A 13,872-nucleotide genomic window follows, 5' to 3' on the forward strand; every position below is an offset into this window, starting at 1 on the left:
GCAGTGTGGGGGGCGCGGCGATGTCACCGACTGGTCAGCTGACCAGCAAGCACTACGCTTGCAGCGAGGCTGGCCAGTCTCCCATTCAGCCAAGAGGTCTGCAAGCGCACACCCTCACAACCAGACTCCTCAGATCCCTATCTCAGACCCTTGCCGTCATAATCCTGACCCATACCCAGGCCGTGCGCTCACTCTGGCGGCTTGGGCTCATCCCCTCGAGAGCCAGGAGATCAAAATCGCTGACCACCCCCACGATGGAGTTGTTTTGGTCCACCACTGGAAGCCCCGTAATCCGATGGTTGACGAGCAGCTCCAGTGCTGAGGACATGACACAGGAAAGGGGTGAGACTCTTGCAAGGTGAAGGGGTTCTTCATCAACAGCACCCAGTCAAATATTGTGGAGCCACAGACAGCCTAGCCCCCTCCACAAACCTTTGTCTACGGTTGTGTCGGGTGAGCACGTGATGATACCGTCACTGGTCATGAAAGAGGCCACGTTGGCAATGGGCTTGGCTTCCTGTGCAGGACAGGCGGCACAGGAGCAAAGTCAGAGGCTCACCCTTTTGAAACTGAGGAGTCGCTGGTGCACAGCGCTCGTCGATCAGAGTCAGGCAGCCGCTCCTCCCTCCAAGCTTACCGGGGGCGCAGCGGACACACGAAGCCGCGCCTGCCCAGCGGACCTTCTTCCCACAGCCCGAGTCGGTTGAGCTGGGCCCGTCGGAACAAAGGGCCGGACCAGCCACCGGCAAGGAGCCACGCCCGGGGGAAGCATGGCCACGTGGCGAGATTTTAGGGAGTGAGACATTGAGCATGTGCTCCCGCACAGTGGCATGCTGGCCATGGCTTCAAGGGGCGAGTAGTCGGGCACGCGGGGATCGCTCAGTTTGGACTCTCCGCCAGTCGACGATACGCGGTACAGAAATGCCACAGTTTGCTCTTTTTAATAAGTTATATCGTGTGCTGGGATATTTGTGGTGACATTCCGTGCGCTGGTAATGAGTGATCTTCAGCGTCACGCTGCTGCAGACTGGCGCGCGCGCAAAAAATCCTCCGTACCGTACAAAAATGGCGCTGGTTACTCCTGCATCCCCATTCCAGAACATTCAACCCGCTCCCTGTTGGTCAGACACGATTGATCCATCCACTGGATTCAGCGAAATCACGTTCAGAAGTGTCCTAGGGCGAAGCACTTCCCTTGTGTACCGGGTGTTGACATGGTGTCCGAGGAAGACGTCCGTGAAGCTATCGCGGCACATCTCTCTGACGCCGAGGTCAATGTGACAGACATCTCAAATGGGTGCGTTTGTGTGCTGGCGACAAGGGAGGACATATGCCTCCTACTTGATGCTTCATTTCATTACATGACACTAGAGCACATCCTACCGCCCTGGTTCCCTCCCGACCAACAGGTGTGGCACCGGCTTTGAGGTGCAAGTGGTAGCTCAAGCCTTCGAGGGTAAACGCCTGCTAGAGCGGCACAAACTCGTGAACGCAGCACTCAAGGACATCATGCCCAACATCCATGCACTTAGCATCACGCGGGCCTGGACGCCCCAGCAAGCAGCAGCTGCCTGACTGATAAGTTGACACCTTGGAGCGTGAGTGGCAGCATGCTTCTATCCCTATGCAGGCGCTGTGTCAAGCACGACTGGTTTAAAATCTGCCTGGCCCAGCCGCGCTGCCGACTCCTTCGGCCAGCGTTTGGATCCCCGGTCGCAGATCACCGGCCTCAAGAGCTCCACGGAGACGCTTCATCATAGCTCCCTTTGCTCATCATGCGCTGCAGCCATCCTTTTCTCAGCCTGCGACAGTGGGATTTGGGCGAGGAGCACCTCGCGTGTCGGTGCATGGCGCGTCTGCCCGGCCCCAGGGCACGTGTCAGTGCATGGACTTCTCCCTCATCCCACAGTGCTGTTCCAGGGAGGTAGTCTCCATGCGCAACAACCCTCTCCCACCTGCTGGAGGGCAGGGCCTCCAGTCTCTTCAGGATGTCGCTGTATGTTGGCACCTCCTGCTCTATGCCCAGCAGCTGGGGCTTGCCATTCTCATCCATGACGTGCAGCTGTGAAGTGAGAGTAATAGGATGGCGTGAGCTATGTAGCTATAAGGGTGGAGGGGGGCAGCAATGTCCCCAGACCCCAGCCAAGCACAGCCTTTGCGGGTCCCGCACTCAGCAGCGGTTTGCTTGTCTCTTGACCGGAATCACCTGCCAGGTGCTGGGGTAGCTTCGGAGCAGCCGCACATCGTCGCCAAACACGCGGTACCGCCGCAGGACGTACACTTCCTCGCAGGTGCCGACAAAGCGCTCTGCCTGCTTCCTCGTTCTCCCAAAGCCAAAATCTACGGGACATTCAATTCAGAAGGACTAGGTTGCTGCAAGGGTCCGCCATCACAAGGGCAGAGCGTCGCAATGCCTCGTCAGCACCTCTTGCCGACTACGGGAAGATGCTCGGCTTGAACAATCAGTACACATGCACTGACCCTCCCTCCCAACCCCAATGGAGATGTTCAAAATGCAATAAGCACACCCACCTGACACCACCTGGCCCTCTGACTGCCACTGCGGATTGATGAAGAGAAGCAATAGCTTCCCGCCAGGTTCCGGCCGCTGCGCCTGCATCTCATGCAGCGTATCGGCCGTCACAAACATGGCCGCCGCCAGACGCGGGCTGCGCCACAGCGCTGTGAAAGAGGAGGAGGTGGTAACTTAGATGCTGTGCTGGCTGGCAGGCAGTAACAATGTAGTAGCATGTGACCCTGGAGGGTTGCAACGGAAACCGATCATTCCCCCCGTAGTCCTAAGCCCCACAGCGCGGAACGTCAAAGTTGAAGCCTACCTACCAAGCAAACCAGCTTCAAAGAACACTCCTCCTCACCCACACAATCTGGCTCATCCAGCCACCTCGGCGTCAGCCTGCCCGCCAGGTCTGGATGCTTCTTCAGCCTCCGGAGGAGCGCTTCTATGAGTGGGAGGGCCGACCTGCACTGCTGCCTGATGCCGCCGGGCCAGCCGCGCCCCTCGACCGTGTTCAACTGCATGTGGAGCCAAGGGAGTAGGGACGGTGAGGGGACGCATGGACAAGGCAAAGCACGTCATGCTGTATCACTACAATTCCAACCAAAGTGTGGGCGAGTGCATGCCAAGCTGTACCCGACTCGTGAGCAATACAGCACCAGGGAAAATGTAAAGCTCAATCTCCACAGCCCATGTTTGCCCTGCCTCATGCCTGTGGGAGCAGGAGATGTACCACCTGCCTGTCCACACCATCCTCCCACGCCCTGATGACCGCATCCACCGCCTGTTGTTAGACAGGGGAGATTTTCAATAAGAAGGGGGTGGGTGTGAGCAGGCGAAAATTCAGCATCGGCCATGACAGCTGGTCTCCTGCCGGCCCACCACTGTCCTAACCCAGCCAGAATCCTTGTGCGCCTATCAAGCCCCCGCAAACTATAAAGGAGATCCATGCCACAGTCATGCTCTGAAATTATGCAAGCTCTAAACACAACACCGGCGCAGGTACCCAGTACGCCCACCTGGTCAATGCACTGCTGCCAGCTGGTAGGCAGGGGGAGCACCACCGCAGCCTCTTTGGGGCCTCCTAAACTAGCCCTGACGCTGAAACGCCCCAGATTTGCCTCCGTGAGGTGATGCACGGTGGGTGGGGGGGGAAGCCGGGGACGGTGCTCCCCGACGCTGCCTGGACTCTTGCCATTGCTGCCAGGGGTGGCTGCGCTCGGGCCAGTTGCCTCCTGCCTGCTAGTGACAGTGTGCATGGTGTACGCTATAAGGAGGGTAGCCGACTGCTGCTTTGGGGACAGCCGATCTCGTGTGATGCTGGCTCATGTCCAAGCTGCTTGTGCTTGGCACAAGAAAACCCATCCAATGCCCAGGCTCACCACCTACCGCTGTGGGCTGTCGGTGGCCTCGGTAGAGTGGTCGGCTCCTGCACTATTGCTGCCGGGCGACACGGCGTCCGCAGGCTCTCGCTCCGTCTCCTCACTCGCCTTCTTCTCCGCCCTTGCCAGTTGGCATGTGGCCTTGTTGTGGCCGGGCAGTCCGCACACCGAGCACATCTGGGGACCAGAGCTCCTCTTCTTCCTCGGCTTGGCCTGCAGACACAAGGCGACGGTTGTGAGAGGCAGAACTCGGCATTCCCGGACTGCCGGTGTAGAGACTGTCTCTCCCAGCTCACACGAGCCCAGACACTGCAGCCGTAGCCCCAGGTGTAGGCCTCTGTTGAAGACCCGTCCATCGCTCCTCGCCACTCAAACACCCTCCCTGAAGTTTGAATCTACACCACATTCCACATCCCTCACCGGGTCTTTTGGCTGGTTGGAAGGGTGATCAGGGTGGAGGATGGGGCAGGTCTTGATGGTGTGCCCCTTCTCCCCGCAGTGACCACAAGACTTTGGGATGCCCCTCCCGGCGAAGCGGTACTCGGGGTTCAGAGCATGGCGCTGGCGAATGGCGCGAGAGAGGTGCCTGGAAGGAAAGTCATGGTTTGGGGGGAACATATGCAGGGGCGTACAGTGTGTAGAGGCTACAGCAGGGGTGTGTGTGGAGGCAAGTCAATGCATGGCGCTCCTTCTGCTGTCCCTGACCAAGCTGGACATTCCCCCCAAACCCACCCATCTGCGCCTGGACGCCCAGATAAAGCAAGATGCATGGCATGCCCATCGTGCCATGCAATGCATCAGCCACTCACCTCTTGTGAGACTCTGACAATGATCCCTGGTGCCGCCTCCCTGCGGCAATCGCCTGCCTCTGTGCTTCTGACATGACCCTGGTCCTCTTGCCGCTGCTTGCAGGCTCCTGAGCTGAATCCCCCCCATTACCAACCCCTTCAGACCTCCCATCTTGCTCCTCTGAATCGTCCACGGCACGTCTAGCGGCCTGCTCTGTCAAAGCGCGGCGGATCACCTGCAAGATTGTAGGCGCGAGGACAGGTGGTCATGTGGAGGTCCCATGGGCCTGTCAGTCATGGACCACTCGTTGAGCTGACGGGCTGGACATGATAACCTGCCCTGTAACTCACAGGGCTATGGTAACGCTGTGGAGCAGATCCAAGACGGAAGCTGGGCAATGGGCGCCTCAAGGGACCAGAGGGGCCGTGGATGGCGAATGACAGGTGCATGAAGGCCCGCAGGGCGGTGTCAACAATCAGCGCATGCAGCGAGGGTTGCTGGGCGGGCCATGCCTCTGAACACACGGACTGAGTTTGGTCACATTTGTGTGCTCCCTCATGGCGTCCACCGCTGCCTTCAATGATCCGGGCACCATGGTCGCTCCACCCGATTGAGGCCCCAGGGCGCGAGAACCCGAGTCCCGGAGGATTGGGCATCTCCCCCTCGATCAGAACATGCTCACATACACCCACAATCCCCATGCGCCATGCTCTTTCGAATCTGATGGCTTAGATGTGTGATTGCATACGTCCAGGCGTCAGTGCCTGATGCTGACGCAGCATGCCTCGTGCCGAGTGCTGCCCACTGGTGCCTGGCAGGGGCGTGGTCGCACCTGCCCCCGGCAGAGCATTACCCGTACGGCATGCGCAGGGGATGGAACACTGTTTCAATCCCAAAATCGCCGGCAGTGGCTGCAGCGTGGTAGGGCACTGGTCCCTCTACCGGGCACCTTGCATGGGGGACCCCCACCCCCTCCCCTGAGAGGGACCGGCCAGTATGCGCATCAGGCACGCGCCTCTGCCCTGCCCGGCATGGGTGCGCTGCACCTCGTCAGGAGTCACATCGAACCTGGGGTGCTGGGCGCCGCCGCGAGCGTATCAGTGAAGCTCATCATGATCTGCTCTGTCGTCGCCTGGCTGCTGCGCACCGAGAGGATCCCCGCCGACACCGCCACCACCCTGAGCAAGGTTCCTCCTGGAGGGTTGGGGGGGAACGAGAGTGGATGCCCGAGGGTCTGGCAGCTTCAGTCGCGCTCTCAGGCCGTTTCGAACCTTTGCATGGCGGCACCTGCCTCGAGTCCATGTGCCGCCCTGTCGAGCCTCGAGTCCTCGCTGCCCATGGCCCAGGTATGAGCCTTCCACACCCCAACTCCCTCCCTGACCACGAAGACCCACCCCTTCGCAGCTGGCGTACCACCTGCTCATCCCCTGCCTCATGTTTGTGCGGGTGTCTGGCACGCTCAGCACCATCGAATCCCCCATGCTCCTGGTCAGCATCGCCGGCGTGGCGACGCTGCAGGCGGCCCTGGGCGCCGCCTGCGGCCTCCTGCTGGGGCCCCTGGTGGACGGCGCCTACCCACGTGCCTGGGCGGTGGGCGGCTGGCATCCGCTCCGCCCCTCCCGCCCCGCCCTGGAGATCGCCGCCAGCCTGGCGGATGCCGCGGGGTTGGATCGCGCACGCGCCGACGCCCTGGCGGCCCAGCCCGCACCCGCGCCGCAAGGTGTGTGCTTTCTGGGACAGCAGGGGGAGTGATGATGCCGAAGGGCACCCTGCACCTCTCGCACCCCTGCTGCGCACCACACCACTGGCTGCTCGAGGATCCCGGAGCTCTGCACCACCGATCGCGAGTCGGTTGCCCCCAACCCCCAAGAGCACAACCACCCTCCCCCCTTCCCCTCATTCTGCCGATGTAGGTTCCCGCCAGCTCCTGGTCCTCGCCTGCGCGTTTGGCAATTCCTTCACCCTGCCCGCCATCCTGCTGAGCACGCTCTTCTCCGGGGCGCGCGCGGACGCCTGCGTCGGCTACGCCGCGCTCTGCCTCCTGGTCCTGGACGGGCTGGTGTGGAGCGTGGGCCTGGGGGCGGTGCGCGCCGCGACTCCGGGCGTGCCCCGCCGCTCCCTGCCCGAGGCGCTGCGCGCCTCGCTCAACCCGCCCATGCTGGGCATGCTGGCCGGGGTCGCGGCGGGGCTGACCCCCCTGGGCCGCCGCCACCTGGTGCTGCCCGCCGCCGGCGCGACCGCCGCCGCCGCCGCGTTTTCTCATCCCACCGTGGCAGTGCCCGTCGAGCTGGCCCTGGCCCGCGGCCTGCTGCGCTGCGCGCTGGAGGCCGCGGCCGCGCTAGCCGCGGGAGCCTTTGCGCTCATGACCCTGGTGCTGGCCGCCAGCCTCCTCGGCGGCGCGCGCCGCTCGGCTGGCGGCGACGGTGACGGCGGCGACGGCGACGACGACGCGCAAGCGGACCCCGGCGAGGGCCCCGGCCCCGTGGTGGGCCTCGTGCGCCGCGCGGCGGCCCTGCTCCGGCCTGAGGACGCGCTGGAGGCACGGACGCTGGCCGCCGTCGGCCTGACCCGCTTCCTCGTCCTGCCCCTGGCCACGACCCTGGCCCTGCGCGCGGTGCCCCTGCCCGGGGTCGGCCCCCTGCCGCTCCTGGTCCTGCTCCTGCAGTCCACCATGCCCCCCGCCCAGAACCTGGTCATCCTGCTGCAGCTGTCGCGGGGCACGCGCCAGGACGCGCCGCGCTTCGCCCGCACCCTGCTCAAGCTGTACGCGCTGGGCACGCTGCCCGTCACCCTGTGGGTCACCACCTTTGTGGCCCAGGCAGGCCTGGCCCTGGGATGAGGGATGAGTTGGGCGGGGAGCGATGCGGCGGCTGAGATTGGCGATGTAGAGGATTGGGCCCTTGCACTCTCGCCAGTTCCGCTGCTAGCCATCCCCAGCCGCTTGAGCCATGGCCCCCCCATTTGCCAATCGCACAAACGTTGTATAGGGTTACATCAGGGTACAGAAGCCATGTGAAGTGTATTAGGGGTAGTGACGTCGCAGGTGGGAGTGTCGAGTGGCCGTCAACATCATCGACGACCCCCGCGTCCGCGCCCGCCGCCTCGTCCAGCCCCGCCGCGGCTGGAAGATCCCCATCCAGACCCGCCTCGTCCAGACCCGCCACCGCCGCCAAAGCTTCCCCTCTGGGAGCCACCACGGCCCCTGCCGCCCCCCTCACCCCCACGGGACCCGCCCCTGCCAGAGGAAGGGGACGACCGGCCCCTCGAGCCGCCGCCGCCGCCACGGGAAAACGAGCCGCCGCCGCCGCCGCCACGAGAAAACGAGGACCCGCCGCCGCCACGGGTCCCCCGCCCTCGCCCAAACCGGCCCCTCCCGCGCCCACGGAAGCCGCCGCTGCCGCCGCCGCTGTGGCCCGCTGCCAGCATGCCCTCCTCCGGCTCCTCCCCGACCTCCTGGCGGAAGTACTCGGCGTCGTCGTCGTCCTCGGAGGGACCGTCCACCTCGGGCCGGGGGCGCTTGGCTCCGCGCGCATCGTCCTGCGGCCGCCGGCGGCGCTTCGCCTCGCTCTCCTTCTTCCTCACGTTCTCCTCCTGCGATGGGAAGGGCCGCGAGGGTGGGAATTGACGTAGGAGAGGCTGACCGAGGCGCACATGTGTGGGCTGCAGGATGGCATGGAGGCAAGATGCGTGATCTGCACATGGCCTGCAGCCCCTCCACCCGCCAAGAGCCGTGCACCGCAGCCACTGGGCTCAACCCCTCCCCGCACACCCCCGGCCTCTGGCCCAGCCGGGAACCCTGGCTCACAGAGAGTGCCATCCCATCACCAATCACCCGACGCCATCCTCCACACCTGTTCGGCTCGCCGCTGGCGTCGCAGCGCCTCCCGCTCGTCCTCCTTGCTCTTGCGCTCCGCAATCTCCGCCGGGTCCTTCTGGATGTAGGCATGGAAGAGCACGTTCCCCTCACACAACCCGTCCTGCACCTTGATCAGCTCCATCTCCAGCCGCGGCCCGACCTGAAGCTCAATTGGGGGGGCATCGTTGTTGTTAATTACGCATACATACAGGAGTAGATCCGCAGCTGCTCACACCCTGGGTTTGAAATTCCAGACTGCCTAGCCGTGCACCGCCTCACCCGCGGACACCTATCCAACTGCCTCACTCCCCCGCCCTTCCAACCTCCCCCCCCTCCATTATCGCAAACCCCCCCCCCACACACACAAACAAACCCACCCACCTCGTGCAGCCTAATGCGCGACTGGCGCGCCTTCTGGTTGCCCTTGCCCAGGTCCTCTGCCAGTTCGACGCGTGTGGTGTCGGGGTCGTCCCCCTCGCTCTCCGAGCCGTAGCCGCTGCGTGTCAGGAACTCAGACACATCCTTGCACTCGCCCAGGTCGGGGACCGCGCGCCGCCCCAGCAGGGCTTTGAGGTTCTTGGTCACGCCCGAGGGCTGCACCACGATGGAGTACTGGCGCAGGCGGATGCGCCCGCTGGCGCGGTCGTGGTCCAGCAGCAGCACCCGCTGCAATGGATGGGTGTGGTGAATGAGTTGGTCCTTGGAGTGAAGGGGGAAAGTACTGGAGAGGAGGGGGACTGGGCAGGGTGCATAGCTGGGTGGAAGCCACGGCTCGTTCATTGGGCATGGACTCCTTTGCATTGAGCAAGACTAACCCCCATCAAAAATCCTGGACCTGGCAGGTGGAGAGCTTGGTGGTGGCGACGTTGATGGCAGGGAACAGGTTCTGGAAGGTGGTGGCCGCCAGCTTCAGGTGCTCGGACCCGGTGAAGTTGTTGAGCACCACCAAGGGGGGACCGTGCCACATCGTCTGTGGTGGTGGATTTGGGTATGGGGGGCAGGGTGAGGTATCAAGGTATGCTGCTTGAACTAGCATCCCAGCAGAGGCCCGCGCTTCAGTACAAGTCCGCACCGCGCATCGAGGCGTCCCTTGTTTCCGGAAGGTAACATGTGCCGCACACCTGCTACATGTGTCAGAAACTTTGTCAACCTTCAACCTCCCTCCCCCCACCCCCACCACAAAACACCACCCTGCGCACGAGGCTCACCTGGGGGCAGCGCGGGCGCTGCTGCGCCGACTGCACATCGCGCATTAGGGAGTACTCCAGCACACGCAGCGTCAGCGTGGGCCCGCGCGGCGTCTTCGCCACGTGCAGGTAGCCTGCCCGCTGCGTGGCGCTTAGCATGAGGAAGTGGGTCACGCCCAGTGGGCCCGCCACCTGGACAAAGTCCTTGAGCACGTTCTTGCGGCTCTCCTGCATCATGGGGTGTCCCGAGGCATCGGGGAGGGCTTGCATGCAGAGTATGGCGATGCCCGTACGCAGATGTTTGAACATACCGCCAGCCCATTGTATGTGCAGCATACTGAAAGTATGGTTCCCTGGGTCCAGGGCGCCCTGCCCAGGCCAGGGCCGCCCCAACTTCACGCATGGCCATCACAGTCCCAACCACAATCCACCCAGGAGAGCACACAGCAGCACACCTTGAGCTCCTTCGCGGTGTTGGGCATCATCATCTGCCTCAAGTCCTTCTCCAGGTCCTTGAGCATGGGGGCGTACTTGCCCCGCCTGATGACAAAGGACCGGGGCTCCCCAGCCTTGGGGGCGTCGGCCTCTGGCACATGCGTGCGTTTCTTCCTCTGCACGGGCAGGGCAGGAGGGAGAAGCATGTTTGGAATAAGGCTTAAAACACGTGCTTACCTTCCTGATTGCAGCGCACACGATCTCCTCGCTCACCCTTCTCGTTTTGGCCATGGTGAGCTACGGACGCTGCCGAGACGTGAGACCCCTCGCCGCTAGTTCAACTGTGTGCGCTGATGGCCAGTCCACAATGCTTTATGGGATCTAAGTAGGTGTAAACCGTGCCACGACCTGCGAGCTCCGGATGCTGCTCTCTTCCACCAATGTTATGGGTGCCATGCAAGGCGCAGGAGAGGTCTCTCGCAAAGCAGGGCAGGCGCGATATGAGCTGGCGGGATCCGTGGCGGGAAACCACCCCCGCTTCGGAGGCCCGGCCCATCGCCAAGTGTCTCCCGCAAAGGCCCCCCCTCCCTCTTTTATTCTCCGCCTGCGTGATCGCATGTGAGTGGCGGGGCTTCTCTGCGAGGCTGTGTACTGTGCGCTGGCTGCTGGGAGGTCCCTGAGCCGCCCGCCGTCGTGTCCCGCTCACCCCCTCCCCCCTTCCCTGCAGACCGGGGAATCGAGTTGGCATTCTGCCAACGCGAAACAACCACTAATACATCATGTTGATCTCCAAGAAGAACCGCAGGGCGGTCTACAAGCAGCTGTTCAATGGTGCGCATTTTGTTGTCGTTCGAGGCTCCTTTTGAGATGCCCCGCCGCGCATGGGTCCCGGCGCGGCCCCCGCCCCCCTCATCCACGCCCACCCACCCCACCACAGATGGCGTGATGTACGCCGAGAAGGACTTCAACCTGAAGCAGCACCCCGAGAAGGACCTGGAGGGCGTGTCCAACCTGGAGGTCATCAAGCTGCTCCAGTCCCTGCGCTCCAAGGAGCTGGTCACCGAGCGCTACGCCTGGCGCCACTTCTACTGGTTCCTCACCGACTCCGGCATCGAGTACCTGCGCGAGTACCTGAACCTGCCCGCCGAGGTGGTCCCCGCCACGCTCATGAAGTCCACCCGCCCCTTGGAGAAGGGCTTCGGCGGCGACAGGCCCCCCCGCGGCGACCGCTTCGGCGGGGACCGCCCCCGCTTCGGCGGCGACAGGCCCGACCGCTTTGGCGGCGGCGACCGCGGCGGCTACCGCTCCGACAAGACCGGTGCCCCCGGCGAGTACCGCCCTGAGTTCCGCTCCGGCGGCTTCGGCCGCGGCGGCAACAGCGCCCCTGCCCCGGCCACCGAGTGAACGCGTCGCACTGCTGTAAACCACCCCCCTGCGGGTCTACTTGTAGGAAACAGTGTACATGGGGGTGTAGGGGTGGGGGTTGGAAAGTGGCTGGCAAGTCTGGGGCGTATTTGGACGCGCACAGGACTTTTCGAGGGTGTCCATCCAGGCAGGGATGGCAAGGAGGTTGGCTCTGCAAACAGGCCGCCCTCAACGACAAGCTCAGCGGATGATGCGGTCGGCGTGCAGGTGGATGTTGTGCTTGGTGAGCACCTTGCACGACTCCCAGGTCAGCGGCTGCTTGGTGAAGGGGCAGGACTTGCTCTCAGACAGCACAGCCTGCAAGGATGGGGAGGGTGGCTGGGACAAGGCGCAGGGCCTGGGAGGGCGGGCACCCTGGGCCAGAAGAGGCGGGCCTGGGGCTCTGCACGGCTGGGCGCCCTGTCACTGCGCTGCAGGCTTCGGGGTCGTGGCTGCCTTGCCTGCACGCTGTGCCCACCGGCACGCCCCGCCACGCCCCCGCCCAGCAGCAGCGCCAACCCAAGCCCCACACACATCCACCCACCTTCCACGTCGCCATCCCCATGACGTGGCCGTAGGGCGAGATGGCGGGGCGCACCACCGGCTCCAGGGTGATGGGGTCCAGCAGGTCTGGCAGCGGGTTGTCCTCGTCTGCATGCATGAGGTGGGGCAAGGTGGTCAGAGGGCAGCCCGGTGGCCAGCGCCCCAGGAGGCCTTGCCTCTCAGACACGAGTCGGGACGGTGAACCTTGGTGTTCCGGATGCACACTGCCAGCAGATTGCGACTCGGAATGCTCGAGGCCCGCTGGGCCCGAGTGACACCCCGGCACAGCGCGGTCTTGCCGCCACAGAGGCTGTCTGCCCCATCCCATGGATCCCATCACCCCCCTCCCTGCGCACCTAGCGCCGTCACGTCGTCCCCGGCCTCCTCCCGCCGTTTCCGGTACCGCTCCGACCTGTTGATGCCCGACCACCTGGGGCGGAGGAATCGGCGAGGGTCAGGCTTGCTCTGGCTTGGAAGCAGCCTGGCGAGGCAGGGCTCACAGAGCGGCGCCCCCGGCTCCAGCCACCTGTTCCTGGAGCTGCGGCCGCCGTCCGCAACCGCCCCTCTCCCTCTGCCCACCCACAGGCTCGCGCACGCTAACCCAAAGGCACTCACTTGCTGGCGTACCCCGCCTCCTCCTCCGCCTCGTCGTCCGCGGTGCCGTCCGGGTCCTCACGCCCGGCCCGCCGCCGCCCGTGCTGCGCCGGCCGGGGGCCCGCGGCGCGGCCAGCACGGGCGGGCGGCGGGCCGGGCTGGGCGGGCAGCCCGGCTGCCGCGCGGCAGCGCTGTTCCTTGCCCGCCCAGTACTCGACGCAAAGATGGTGCGGGTCCAGCGCCTCCACCGCCTCCTGGATCTGCACCATTTGGGTATCCGGGGAGGGGGCTGGTTGTGCGAGGGTTGTAGAGGGGTACAGTGTTTTCATACCTTTGCAGGGGATGACAGCGACAGAGTTCTGCCCTGCGTCTGCCATCACAGTTCACAGCCTTTTCATGCCGCGACAATGCCCACGCAGGCCGAGGGTCTCGCCGCGATGCTGCCCAGCGCCTGGCTCGTGCATGTCCTCGCTCCCATTCACCGAGCCTCTCAGGTTCTACCCTGCCTATCACCCACCCCCCCTTCCCTCCACACACAGGCACACTCACGTTGGTCTGGTTGAGGCCAAAGTACTCTGGCCCGGCGATGGCGGTCTTGGGCGGGGGCGGCAGGTCCTCCCCCGCCGCGCGTCGCGCCTCGATCTCGGCGTTGATGCGCTTGAGCACCCCCGTCCAGCACCCCGTGCAGGACTTGGCCACCAGCGGCTCGTCGGGACGGTCCCGCGCCACCACGCGGAAGGTGGGCCCGGGCCAGTGCTCGCCACCCTCGCCCTGCACATAGCAGTCGTGCACGCAGAGCTGGTCTAGGGCCACCGAGGAGCGGAAGAGGGTGCGCGACACGAAGCCTAGGGGGAAAATGTAGCCCGCGTTGTGCCAACCGCGCTCCGGCCTGGCAGACATGGTCAGATGGTTTGGATTGGATTGGAGAGAGGGAGGTGAGGAGGGTGGCGCTGGCTTTGAGCATCAAGGATGGGCGTCCCAGGATCAAGCACAGGCCGACAGGAGAGTCAGCTGAGACCGGATCAAGACATGCCCCGCCCCCCCTACCAAGAAGAGAAAGAAATCAAGGCCCTGCTCACCACAGGACGCCGACGTCCACCAGCTCTGCCGACTTGTGGCTCTTCTGCTTCACCCGCCCACGGTTGGTGTGCCCGCTGGCGGACACGG

The 13,872-nt window shown here is 64.2% G+C and overlaps 6 protein-coding genes across 6 annotated transcripts in view; 3 read left to right on the forward strand and 3 right to left on the reverse strand.

Moving 5' to 3' along the window:
* Positions 1-1,214: 1,214 nt before the first annotated feature.
* F751_4179 (putative bolA-like protein C8C9.11) lies at positions 1,215-1,575 on the forward strand (the record flags this gene model as incomplete). The annotated part of the gene is made up of 2 exons (XM_011400521.1): positions 1,215-1,297; positions 1,410-1,575. 2 exons carry the CDS (start codon positions 1,215-1,217, stop codon positions 1,573-1,575), a joined length of 249 nt encoding a protein of 82 aa, XP_011398823.1.
* A 154-nt stretch (positions 1,576-1,729) lies between these two features.
* On the reverse strand, positions 1,730-5,281 carry F751_4180 (hypothetical protein; the record flags this gene model as incomplete). The annotated part of the gene is made up of 9 exons (XM_011400522.1): positions 1,730-1,802; positions 1,956-2,062; positions 2,207-2,340; positions 2,533-2,682; positions 2,877-3,033; positions 3,535-3,616; positions 3,905-4,110; positions 4,318-4,483; positions 5,211-5,281. 9 exons carry the CDS (start codon positions 5,279-5,281, stop codon positions 1,730-1,732), a joined length of 1,146 nt encoding a protein of 381 aa, XP_011398824.1.
* A 436-nt stretch (positions 5,282-5,717) lies between these two features.
* F751_4181 (hypothetical protein) lies at positions 5,718-7,525 on the forward strand (the record flags this gene model as incomplete). Its single annotated transcript, XM_011400523.1, has 5 exons — positions 5,718-5,873; positions 6,091-6,406; positions 6,600-6,901; positions 6,974-7,057; positions 7,157-7,525. 5 exons carry the CDS (start codon positions 5,718-5,720, stop codon positions 7,523-7,525), a joined length of 1,227 nt encoding a protein of 408 aa, XP_011398825.1.
* Positions 7,526-7,900: 375 nt separating this feature from the next.
* On the reverse strand, positions 7,901-10,455 carry F751_4182 (Peter Pan-like protein; the record flags this gene model as incomplete). Its single annotated transcript, XM_011400524.1, has 8 exons — positions 7,901-7,921; positions 8,188-8,277; positions 8,538-8,702; positions 8,924-9,208; positions 9,378-9,512; positions 9,751-9,957; positions 10,185-10,340; positions 10,402-10,455. The coding sequence occupies 8 exons, from the start codon at positions 10,453-10,455 to the stop codon at positions 7,901-7,903; spliced, it is 1,113 nt and encodes a 370-aa protein (XP_011398826.1).
* A 488-nt stretch (positions 10,456-10,943) lies between these two features.
* F751_4183 (40S ribosomal protein S10) lies at positions 10,944-11,568 on the forward strand (the record flags this gene model as incomplete). The annotated part of the gene is made up of 2 exons (XM_011400525.1): positions 10,944-10,995; positions 11,102-11,568. 2 exons carry the CDS (start codon positions 10,944-10,946, stop codon positions 11,566-11,568), a joined length of 519 nt encoding a protein of 172 aa, XP_011398827.1.
* Positions 11,569-11,769: 201 nt separating this feature from the next.
* Positions 11,770-13,872, reverse strand: part of F751_4184 (Transforming growth factor beta regulator 1) — a gene marked incomplete at both ends in the record, with an annotated part of 5,323 nt that continues 3,220 nt past the window's right edge. Inside the window, 5 exons of the mRNA XM_011400526.1 lie at positions 11,770-11,886; positions 12,113-12,219; positions 12,468-12,541; positions 12,727-12,965; positions 13,255-13,594. Coding sequence (XP_011398828.1) covers positions 11,770-11,886; positions 12,113-12,219; positions 12,468-12,541; positions 12,727-12,965; positions 13,255-13,594 — 877 coding nt within the window. The remainder of the gene's footprint in view (positions 11,887-12,112; positions 12,220-12,467; positions 12,542-12,726; positions 12,966-13,254; positions 13,595-13,872) is intronic.

The sequence above is a fragment of the Auxenochlorella protothecoides genome (genome assembly GCF_000733215.1).
Source record: "Auxenochlorella protothecoides strain 0710 unplaced genomic scaffold scaffold49, whole genome shotgun sequence".
Taxonomy (NCBI): domain Eukaryota; kingdom Viridiplantae; phylum Chlorophyta; class Trebouxiophyceae; order Chlorellales; family Chlorellaceae; genus Auxenochlorella; species Auxenochlorella protothecoides.